This window comes from Corvus hawaiiensis, chromosome Z (genome assembly GCF_020740725.1).
Source record: "Corvus hawaiiensis isolate bCorHaw1 chromosome Z, bCorHaw1.pri.cur, whole genome shotgun sequence".
Taxonomy (NCBI): domain Eukaryota; kingdom Metazoa; phylum Chordata; class Aves; order Passeriformes; family Corvidae; genus Corvus; species Corvus hawaiiensis.
In genome coordinates this window covers 38689417-38701525 of record NC_063255.1, presented here as the reverse complement: position 1 = coordinate 38701525, position 12109 = coordinate 38689417, and the positions used below count along the sequence as shown (strand labels likewise).

The 12109-nt window shown below is 37.9% G+C and overlaps 1 protein-coding gene across 18 annotated transcripts in view; it reads left to right on the top strand.

Annotated features, from left to right (window-relative positions):
- LOC125320202 (aminopeptidase O (putative)) overlaps window positions 1-12109 on the top strand; it is a 228594-nt gene that overhangs the window by 154271 nt on the left and 62214 nt on the right. For 14 of the 18 annotated variants that reach the window (XR_007201046.1, XR_007201048.1, XR_007201045.1 and 11 more), the window contains one exon: window positions 11454-11570. Coding sequence is in view for 8 of the 18 variants with exons in the window: in XM_048292283.1 (XP_048148240.1) it covers window positions 11454-11570 (117 nt within the window). In the remaining 10 variants the exon portion in view is untranslated. Of the gene's footprint in view, window positions 1-5324; window positions 5427-11453; window positions 11571-12109 lie in introns of those variants that run through there. The other 4 variants (XR_007201051.1, XR_007201052.1, XM_048292286.1 and 1 more) reach the window with 4 other exon arrangements.

Here is a 12109-nt window from a genome sequence, read left to right as displayed (position 1 = left end):
CCATGTACAAGGGTCCAACTTAAGCAGGGCTTGAAATATCTGGAGTGGAACCCAAAAATACACAGATTCAGGATATGGAGTACTCTCTGCTTAACATGTTAGATTCTTTTGCTAAGGGAAGGAAGATTATGGAAAGGAATGGTAGTAAACTGAATAATTTCTCTGCACATTTATGGAATAAAAATGAACAACTTTAGTCTGGGAGTTTTGGTTAAGGATTTATTTTTATTTTTCTGCATATTGCTTTTCCCATTGCTTTCTCAGTCATTTGTAAAGCACTGGAAATGTTCAAGTATCTTTGAAAATGAAGACCGTAGTAAATTATTGGTGGAAAATATGGTAGAAAATCTCCATTTGAAAATGGAGAACATAGGACGCTCTTCAATTTCAGCATGAAAACTTGTCTCTGTGCCTGCTTCTGGAAATCAAGTTGCAGGTACCATTATTTTATGTTAAGTGATTCAAAGTACTCTGAAATGTGACACATAAACCTAATAGATGGAGGGCATGAAATCAAGTTATTTTAAGCCCCTCATTGAATCTTCTTTACAGATGCATAAAAACCAAACAACCAAACCAAGCAAAAACAAACAAACAAACATCTCAAAAAAACACCAACTACTGTTTGGAGACAGGTAAAAGAAAATTGTTGAATTATTATGTGAGCATATCTTTGTAGACTTACATGCATATACCAATATTACAAATTAGCATAATAAATTATATGCAATTAATATATTTAAAGCCTCTAGTTTTACACCAGCTGTGAGAGTGAATTTATAAGGGGGTTTATGCCTTAAATGTCATATTTTTATTCTTACCGCTTTATCAGCTTAGTAGTTACTTAGTATGTCTAAAATATATTTTCTGTTTCTGTCATGTTTTCATAAAACCAACACACATTTCTATAATCACAAGAAAGTACTAATTTGGGGATTTTTATCAAGACAGCTGTTTAGAGGCTAGTGCTTTGATGCAATTCTGTTAAATTGAAGAGTTCCCACACAAAGCTGTAGTATGAGTCAAAAACCAAATCTATTATCAAAATCTAAAAGTCATTATTAATGTTGCGTCTATATGTCAAAGTAATGGTCAGCACATGTGATAAAATAGCTCCCAATCCTTTTTAATGACTCACATATCATCCTAGATATCACAGAAGGTCTCATCTGAAAAACATGAGCAGAAAGTAGCACTTATATCACATTTTAAACTCATTTTATCTGGTAATTACTTCTGAAAACATTAGTATTTCAACTAACTTTTTGGGTTTGGTTTGCCTTTTTTTTTTTTTAAAGAAGTTCTACTCCTGCACATACTAATGGTGTGCAAATGCTGTCTCAAGCTACTCAATTTCTTGCACTCCTTCAGGCTACAAAATCTGTAACTCAAACTGCAGTTTGGAAAAGTTCATGTCCAGCAAGTTTGAGCTTGGATTATTTTTTTACTTAGTGCTAATGCTCCTGTATAGAAGAAATACAGATTTTGAAATACAGATTTTGAAAGAGAAAATGTGGCAGCTAGATCCTTGCTAGTAACTATAGTATCTTTTTAAATAGCTCTGGGCATAATATGGATGTCATGCAACATTCTTCCACTTGTTCTTAGGTCTTGTAAAGGCTTGACTTTTTTTTTCCCAGTGTTAATTGTCTTTTGCAGCAGTTTAAATTAAAATCTTTTTCATATTTCATATTTTTAAAATCAGGAATAAAAATTAACGGGATACACTTGTTCTGTTTCATATCACACTCATCACAATAGGATTTGAATAGCTGTCGCAAAAGTATTAAGCAATGAACTAACTGTGCAGTGAAGTGTTTTGTTTCAGAAAGGGTTTTTTGGGAGGTAGAAATGGTTGATTTTCTTTCCTTTTTTTTTTTTCCTTCAGTACACATTGCTATGTATTTGTACTAGAGCAGACAAAACTGAGAAACTTGCCCTACATCTGGAGTGAGAGGTGGTGACACTTGTGACCAGTCTTAGCTGACGGTGCAAGTTTTTGATCAACCTTTTGAAAAGTTCAGGCTCCTTTTCAAGAACTAAGTTGGTGTGCATTGAGTGAAGAATTGTGGAGAGGAGAAAGAGCCTGGCTGTCACCTGTGATCTTTGGGCAGCAGTCAGAAGTGGCTGTCTCAGAGTCATCAGTGTAGGCTGCAGTGGTTGATTTCATGGGTATTGTGGTGGGAACCAGTGTTAAAACTTGAAAACCAGTATGACAGGTGTAGTAACTTGTGTTGCTAGAGTCATGGTGCAGTGTTCAGTGCCAGTTATCTTCTAAAGTGCCAAAGGCTTTGTTTTGGGATGATGAGGCAATTGGGCTGAGAAGTGACAGCGGGTATGGAACTAGATGACTTTCCACCACAATGAAAGAGTTCTCTTAGACAACTGGATAATTTTAGTCATGGCCATTGTGAGACCTTAGTTAAAAAAAGAATTCTAGGAGCTGATGGTGGTGGATTGGCATCTCTGCATCTTTGATCAATGGGGACAGTTTCATGACTGTAAACTATATACTGCTCTTCTAGGTTCCTAGCAGCACCTATTCTTAGGTTTAGACTGTTAGAATTACATCTGGTTTAAGGTTGTTTGTGATTAAGTCTTGCTTGGAGGTATGTGTGTATTTCTGAAACTGGAGTCCACTCAATCTGATCAATTGCATTCTTAACAAATGAAAAAAAACCAAAACCAATACCCAAAACAACAAACAACCCACAACCAACAAAACGACTCTAAAAGAAAAAGGAGATCAAATGGATGTGGTGTGTTGGAAAAATTGCTGAGAGTATGTACATAGTCCACCAGAGCCAGATATCAGATCTGAAGAAAATATGGGTCTGGAAACGCAATTTATCAACCAATGCTAAAAGACACATGACATAATTAAATATGAAAGCCCTCATTACCTGTTGTTCTGAAAAAAAAAAGGCTAGAAGTGAGAATTTAACCCTTGTGGAATCCACAAGAATAAGAGATGGAAGTGCAGGTTCCCAGCTGTGCTTTAATCCTTTCCTCCAGGAAGGCTTGTGACATTGTTAGTGCTTTATGATGAAACTCAGACAGCCCTCCCTGAAGTGTATCCTGCAGCTGCAGCATGAGCTAGGTGGAGTTGATAAAACTTTCTTCAGCACAGCCATGCTGGTGAAAGGTTTGAACAGAAAGAAAAGTTGTCTCCTCTCTCCTTCAGGTTCGTTCTCTCCATGATGCCAGCTGTTTGGGGCAGATCTAGTGCCTTTGTACTTGAACTATCAGAAAGGAACATGCTTGGTGAACAAATTGAGATTTCCCCAAGACCTGACCACACCATAAGAGAGTTGGAAAACTTGTAGTGAATTCCTTGAAGATAACAATCCTGGCTGAACTCTGGGCATTGACTGAGTCTTGCATTGGTAGGTATAGGCAGAACAAATTTCTGCTCCAGAAGTGGCCTAATGTGTGCCAAACTTTCAAGGAGGAGGATGATACTTCTTCAATCTGGCCCTTGCCCTGTTCTATTGCAAGGATATTTCATACTAAAGAGGTAGTTTAAGTTCCTGGGCTAGTGTGCAGAGGCAGGATTTTTAATCTTCAGTACTGGGTGATGAGGTTACTTGCCCAGTAATTTGCAATTTATCAAAGATTAGAAAAATGAGTTAATTTTCTTTGGCTCTCAGGTTTTTGTCTTTCTTCTTCTACTACTTATAATGAGAAAAAATAAAGGAAATCTGTTTGGATGCTGAGGGTGTTCTCACTGATGGTTGTGGCTTGTATTCAGTCGTTATGCCACTTCAACTCTTTGGTTTTCAGTGTCTGTTGTAGTCTGCCACTTTCTTTTAATGCCGCAGAGGACACTTGATAGCTGGTTAGTTTCAGAGGATCTAGGTGTTGGTCATTCAAGCTGAGATGGTTTATAATGCCACTGACCAGCTTAAGCTCATGGTTTGGAGCAGTTGAGATCTACAGTGTTTTGGGTGGACAAATTAGGAGGCAGATACTTGCACTTCACATTGTGCTACAATGTGGATATGAAAGCTTTCCACCAATTGCTAAGACTTGATGGTCTTCTGTATGAGTCCTCTAATATGTAATAGTCAGAGAGTCTGGATAATAAAACAAGATGATTCCTTGGCTTTATTCTTTGTAGTTAGATGAACAGTTTGCTGAACCTGAAGTGCCTCTGTTGGGTGTGCTGTTAGGTGAGAAAAGGTGATCTTAATGCCTGCTGCTTACAGCTGGCAAGCACTAACCACAGGGCTGATATTTTGATCACCTCCCCACTGCTGGGGACTCCTGAGGTCAAGTGAAGCGATAACTGAAGATCTTGCTGTTGCCAGCTGCAGCTTTGGTTTGTGTCACAGCAATGCTGTCTGTTCCTAGTATGTCTAGGTAATGGTCCTGTGAAGTACGAACTTGAGATGTGGAATTTGGCTTCCAGTGTCTGCTTTCTCTCGATGTGGCCATTTCATCTGAAAGCAGGAGCAGCACATCCTAGAAGCATGGTAGTAACTGGCAGGGATGATGATCTGTGTAGAATAGAGAATGTGTAAGCTATTATGCTTAAAAGGGAGTTATTACGCTTGAGGGTAAAGTTACGGTGAAATGCTTCTTTGAGAAAACTAAGGTTGAGAAAAGCACTGCATAACCTGACTGAACCTGTAGTGGAAGCCGCCTGTTTTTCATTTTGCTGGCTCAGCAATATGTTAGATCATAAAGGTTTAATCATTTTTGGCATTTCAGTGCATTTCTATTAGATTGCAGATGTTGAATTTCTTCACAAGTGGATCTTCTCTCCATTATGTAAATTATGGGAAAATACTTCATACTAAAGCTTAAGAAAAAAATTTTCAGTTTATGGCCTGGTAGCAGTGGCTGGCCTTCTAAAAATATTACTGGTAACATGTAACCAGAATATCAGACACAGAACATAAAACAGGGATTTGTGTCCTTCATTCAGCAATTTTTTCAAATTTGTGGCCGTAATAAATCAAACCTTTGTGTTTTAATAGGTATTGGCCCTAAAATTGTTTCTGACAGAGTTTATCTGCTTTCAAAAAAACCCCAAAGCCTTAAATTTGATATTATAAAGAGGAAAGTAACTCATAACAAAATGCCAGTGCAATTGTTTATTAAATAAATTGGTCTCAGTGTCATTTTTATGTTCTACTAGTAAGAATAAGTGATGAGGTGTAAGTGTCCCAGAAAAAGCATTTTGAAGTATAACACAAATGGAATGCTGATGAACTTGTTGGAGTTACTCCTTTTTGAAATAAGGCTTTTTGAAGCAAAGTTCATAGGAATATCTTTTTCATTATAATTACCAGGTACAATTACTGGTTTTTGTTTTTAAGATGGTTGTTGGAAAATGAGTTGCTGAGTACAGAAACAGCCATCTGAACAGAGATTGAGAAAAACCACACACAGTGGGAAGAGATATCATATCATACAAGTGCGTAAGTAGATGAGAATGTGTTACAGACTGAGCTATTTTGCTTTTAAATATAGTGAGGACTAGTTATCTTTCGTAAACATTGGAAGGGGAGCTGACTTTTCATCAAGAGAGAAGTCAAACAAACTGGCTCAAATGAAGTTGAACAGAGCTGTCTTTTTCACTACACGCCTGTGAAATTTTGTCAGCCTCGGGAAAAGATGGTCTTTATTTTGCAGACCAGTTCAAAGCATTTTTGTCAGCTGCAGAATACTTATTTTTCCTGCATATTAATAAAACAGCAGATTAGTTCTTCCAGAGTTAAACTCTCTTCAGTAGTGTATTACACTACACTAGTTAACAACTGTTAGTGCGGACATTTTTGTTGAATTCATATGTTACTTGGTATGAGTACATTTTAGTCCCTGAAGGGGTGAAAAGTGTGCCTTGTTTTCATATAAAAGAAGTCACTGTGCTGATCAGCATCTGAAGAATATTGTTTGAAGTAAACAATGACAAAATCTGTTTAAAAACATGGTTGAGTGAACAGTGTTTTCTTGAATTTTCAAGCTACCAATTTTCTGGACAGTTTGAGGGGTGGGGGGATTTGTTTTACAAAAGTTTTTCTTTAGTTGCAATGTGCAGAAAAGAGCATTCAAGGCAGTGGGGGAGAGTTTATAAAGTGAGATTCATTCAGGGATTTGTTTGACCAGCATGAAATAAAAGTGCAGAGATGGCCTGAGCCTGTAAATCCTGTCTTCTGGACTAGTAGCATTGCTTTCTTGACTGCAGTTTATGAGGAAATTGAACAGGCTGCACAACGTTGAGTCACTCTCTCTGGAGGTATTTAGAAAACATGTGGACTTGGTGCTTAGGGACGCAGTTTAGTGGTGAACATGGCAGTGTTGGGTTAGCAATTGTACTCGATCTTAGAGGTCTTCTCCAATGTAAATGATTCTATGAACAAATTTTGTCTGAAGGGAGCCATTCGCAATTGAACTATGGGCTGGGGGTTTTCCCTTTCTTTCCTAAGAGAGGAGTGGGAAGGAATTTGGTTTGATGTTGGAAAATGTTATAAATATATATGTGAAAATACATTTTATGTTTTCGGGGGTGGGACACAAGACTACCTTCCACCAAAGAAATACAGGAGAAATATACTGTGCCTTAGAAAGTTTAAACATTTCTGTGTAATTTTCAAAGGTCAAATTGCTTTAATTCTCTATAAGGCCTTGTTTTTCTTGTATTTCTGCCAGCATTTTCCAGTGCACAGTAGTGATTTTTTTTTTCTCCTTTCCCCCTGTTTTTTGCTCAGTGTAAACAGTTCCTTGGTGTGGTTACACAGACAAATATAGCAGAGAACCCTTTTCCCGGAGAAGAGTCTCCCTGTGCATTTCTTAACCATTTTTGGGAAGAATTGATCTATTTGTGCATCCGAGAGAGGGAAGCAGTAGCTGTAAATTGAAGTGACATCATATATATTACTCCCATTGATCCACTTTTAGACTAGAGCCAGGATAAAAGGAAATGGCATCAGGGAGGAAGTATGCTCATTTAGGCACAGATCCCAGTGTGATAATGGAGTAATAATAGAAATCACGCCACTGTCAATCGGTTGCTGCATTAGTCTGAGGCAGATTTCCCCTCCAAGGAGGCTTTCAATGACTTCATTCAAGTGCAGGCAGGAGCAAATGGGATATTCAACATACCAGCTGTACAACTTTAGTGATTTGTGTCCTGGCGGAGGGGTGCAGTGCAAATGCTGGTGCTGTGGATACTCAAGTAGATATATCTGTGTCACATTTCACATGGCTGTGAAAGGTCAGTAGTCAAATGTTTCAGTGGCAATTTTTTTTCTAGTATAAAGGGTGAATCTGGCATTTATTGCATTTGTTAATGTAGGAATTGATAAATACGCTCTTTTGTGTGGGTGGTCTTCTGGGATGTGAGGTCGATGACCTCTATAGCTGCTATACCAGATCTTTGAAGAGGAAAGATTTGTTTTCTTTGTGCTTTTTACAGGTTAGGGATTGTACTTAGAAAATTCATAGTTTTGTTCAAAGATTGTTTGTAGAAAACCTTTCAAACCTACTTATGTATTAAGATACTCTTGTAACATAGTATAATGGCTTAAGTGTTTTGTGTACTGATATGAATAAAATACAAAGTATGCTTTGCTTACTTCTCAGGGATTTAATATACAGTGGATCTCAGTTACATTTTCCATTTGGTTATGTTTTCTTTAATTCTTTCATCTTGAGTTTTTCAAATACAGACCCAGTTTTGATATTCCCTATTATTTACAGTTTGTTTTAAGGGTAATAGCCTCATTACTCACACTTTAAAGCCACCACATTAGGTAACTTAGGGGAAGCAAGGAACAAATGGTTGTTTAGTGGCAGGACAAAGTGAACTCTTTCAAAAGGCTGAAGAGTTGAAGGAGAGGCTTTACAGTCTTAAGGTAATACATACAGTGCTGGGATACAGCTTTATTGAGGGGATGATGTTTAATTACATGGGACATGACAGAAAATCTCTGCTGTGCTTGACAGCAACATATTCATTTATTTCCTCTTTGTAGTGTCCGTCGTCACAAATGGGGGAGGGAGAGCCCTGAGAAAAGTAGTATGATTTCCATGCAGCAGGCATAGGTTAGGACAGGAACTATCTACTTTACAATATAAATAGGGGCTGTTGCAGCAATCATTGACATAATGAAAACTGTTTCTTGATCCTTGCCACATTTCCTGATTGAAGTGATCTGCTTTAATAATTGCATATATTCAAACATTTTGATTGAGCATTCTCTAGTATAGTTCAGAGTGCGGGGGTGTTATTTTTATTTTATTTTATTTTGATCACGGAAATTTTGTGTTTAGGGTGTCATGGTTGTTTTCTAAATGTTTTCAACCTGAAGACACAGCTTGAGACTGCTGTAACTTGCTGTAGCTGTGTTGTGTACTTTTATGTGGGTGTTAGATATGCAATATGCATTCACAGAATATGAGCTGTTGGAAAGGAAAGTGTTTTTAAGTGCTTGAAAAGAAATTTGTGTTTAGGTCTCTCCAGTATTTATGTTTAGATAGCACTTAAAGCAAGAGCTTCTTTGTATTAAGCACAAGGCAAACAAATTGAAAATTGACCACATGGCACCCCAAACAATTCTCCGGGTATGAAAGATGGAAAGTAACAGGTGGGCAGGACAAATAAGGATGGTGGTGGGAAAACAAAAAATGATGAGAGTGGGGTTTCTGAGAGTAAATTCAAGTGCAAATTTTTGAAGCTTATTTATAACCATTAAAAGACTGCTTTGGTGATAGTGATACTCATACTGTTGTGTTTGGGGAAAAGAAAATGTCTGCACCCCTGAATGAATTTTGTTGCAGCCTCTGTCATGAAACTCTAGCCAAGTTTTCTTGGCCTAAGATAAGGTTTTCTCTTCAGCGGAGTCTCTTTTACTGAAAGGAAAGGGTAAAACGTAGATGAGAACGTTCCTCCTTTTGTGTTAGAAACAAGTCGGAGAACAAACGGTAATAGCTGCGCCCACTAGTGCCACTGCGGGGAGAGGTCTGCCAGGCTTCCCCTGCCAGGGCCCCACCCTCTCTGCCGGCGTTCTCTAACTCCTGCCTTGGACTGTAATTAATCCATGAGCTGGAAACTGGTATGTAAAGTATCATCTTGGGCAGCTGGAACGTGGGAAAATAGCAGAAGCCAAGGTCTCATTCACATAATCATAGAATCATAGAAGACGCGGAGTTAGAGGGGCCCACAAAGATCATGGAGTCCAACTCCTGGCCTTGCACAAGACATTTCAATAATCACACCATATGCCTGACAGCATTGTCCAAATGCTTCTTGAACTCTTGGGTTTATTTTTTTTTTAATTGGGGTTTTGTTTGTTTGTTTTACTCCTCACTCTCAAATCTAAATTGATGAGAGTTTAACCTGTAATTCTGAAAAAACTTCAGCCATGAAGCAGCACTAGGCAGATGTAAATTAAGGGCATGGCTGCTGCTCTGCTGCTGTTCTTTTGTTGGCTTCAATGAGATTCTGTAATGCTACCTTAAACAATAGCTTTCTGTGGCTGAATCTGTATAGCAATTATACTGGAGATATATTATAAAATAATAACTCTACTGCTCTGTACCTACATATTCAAGCAGCTGTTCTATAGTTGCTACAAATTAAGTATTGTTCTGCTGTCTTTTTTGTTAGCAGGGAAAACTTTCTAAATCAGAAGTTACCTTTCTTTGTGTGGTGTTCTGCAACACTTCGTATTTTATTATTGTTCAGAATTAATTCCATTTCCAAGCAGAGCCACTTCACAGAAGTTTTCCCTGTTTTATTTTTTAGCTTGTCTCACCAACCCCCAGGCAGCTGCTGTTGGACTATGTAATAAACATTTAAGCTGCCATTTTAGTAGTTGTCCTGAAATGAAATATTCAATATTTTAAAATATCTGACCACTTTTAACGACTCCATTTGGTTGGCAGGCTTTGGTATTACTTACAAAATTTTCCACTAAGAGCTAGTAAGGTGTGAGGTATTTTCAGTCTTCAAGAATACAACTAACCTTACTAATAAAAAAATTGAAGGAAATCAAAATGCAAAGAAACCAAAGCATTATCATCCTAGAGATCTCTTTTCCTCTTTATTCTGATTTAGGTACTAATTACATCAATTTAAAAGGGAAGAAAATGTCATGTTGCGAAGTTAGTTGTTAATGTAAATATTTTACAGATTAAGATTTATCAGAAGATCCTTGATATCTTCATGGATTTGCTGTCAAAGATCTTGTCTTTGACAGCAAGTCCATGAAGATATCAATCTTGACAATCCGGTCTTGTTCAGTCCACATAAACAGCCCTGGCTGAGGGATGTGTTGTTGGAAGGGGCATTTCCTGTAGCTGACTTCACTTCATCCCTGCTTTGCGCATTGACGTGTCAAGGGGGACATGGGCAGGCAGCGAGGTGGGAACAGAAAATCGCCAAATGTGGCAAAAGCTGGAAGTAGTGTCAAAATAACAGGATGTCTTTTTTCATTAGTCTGTCTCAAGAACATTAGAAGTGAGCAGGGTTGGTTTCTTTTTGTGTACAAAAGCTTTACTGACATTCTTCCTCCCTTCCTCCCCTTGTGCCCTGCAATGATGAATAGTGGGGAAAATTTTGGGGCATGTAACAAACTTCTGACTGATCACCTTGGCGCCTGAATTTCCAATAGATGTTTCCTGGCAGCTGGTGCAATTTCTCTCTGAGCTGTGTTTGAATTATTTATTTGTTCATCCAATAAGCCTATTAAACAGAGCACTTAGGCACTTGCTACAACAGACTTCTGCTTTTTTTTTTTTTTTTAGGTTACATTAGGTTCCAGTTGAAAATGATAGGTTCTGGAGTCAAGTAACTAACTACTGAGTATATATCCATGTACAGATGTTATACTGTGTGTGTCACAAACACAATATTCATGCACATTTCACATGAAAGGATGGATGGTTTGTGACTCACTGCACTAAAATATGCCTCAAAATGTGTTTTTACAAGAGTTGTTTGGTGGGTCACATATTTGGGTTGTGTTTCTTTGTTCACTGTGAACATATCATGCAATTGCTTCTATATCAGATAAAAATGCCACTCTAAAACATTATACATTCATATGCCTGGTTGATTCCTCAAATTATGCACTGTAAATTATTCTTTTTATTTCTTCTAAGCCCAAACAAAATAGAATTACTTATTCTATAAATTCCATAAAAATCTTACTTATTAAGCTATGATTGTATTTCAGTAAGATAAGCATGTTTTAGACCTGACCTAACCATAGTAATGAAAACTATGGAAAACAAGTCCTAATTTTGCCCCAGCACAGTCTTTCAGAACACAGACACATAAACCCTGAGGTTTTTCAGAAACCAGCTAGAGGTCCAAGTTGTATTTCAAGCACATGCTGGAAGTACACAGGTTATCGCTATCTTGTCCTCTCTGGTTTGTTTCCATTTATCTTGCTCAGCCAGTAGAGATCTTCATTCACACATGGCATTTATTTTTTTCCTAGCTTCTCCCTGACCAGCTGGTCTTACTTCTGGAGTCCCTTTTGGAGGAGAAGACATTGTGTCCTAGAATACTGCAATGCTTGGAGAGAACATACCAGCTCCGGGAGCAAGATGCTGAGGTAAGTCACTTAAAAAAATCTCCCTAATGTATGCCACTATGTTGTTGACTAAGAATGAACGTGTTCCACTAGGAACCAGGCTCACACCAGTTCTTCTTTTCCCTGTCTGAATCTGAATCTTAACTCCAGTATTGTTGCATCTTCATGTGCTGTAATGACTCAGTATTTCTGTGTGTTTTGTGTAGGTCCAGGTGTATTTGCATACTGTGGTAGTAAAGGACAGCACAATGCAGATATCCAAGCTATTTTACATGTATCTCAGGCAGCACATTTGTTCAAGTGTTAAATTTTTCACTATGTTTTGCTGTGTAGTAGGGCCTGGGTAGTTTTTGTTGTGATATTATCTCCAAATGTAATAATAAAATTTTTCCTCCCCATTGTCAGCTCGTATTGTTCCTCTTTGCATGCTCCAAAGTCTCACTCAGGATTTAGAAAAGGTAGCTTTGCAGAGGGTCTATGGTGTTGTCTGGTTTGGGGCATTAATTTAATAGGAAGTCAGTTTTTTTACACTTGCTTCTAGTAAGTGCCAGTGACATTAA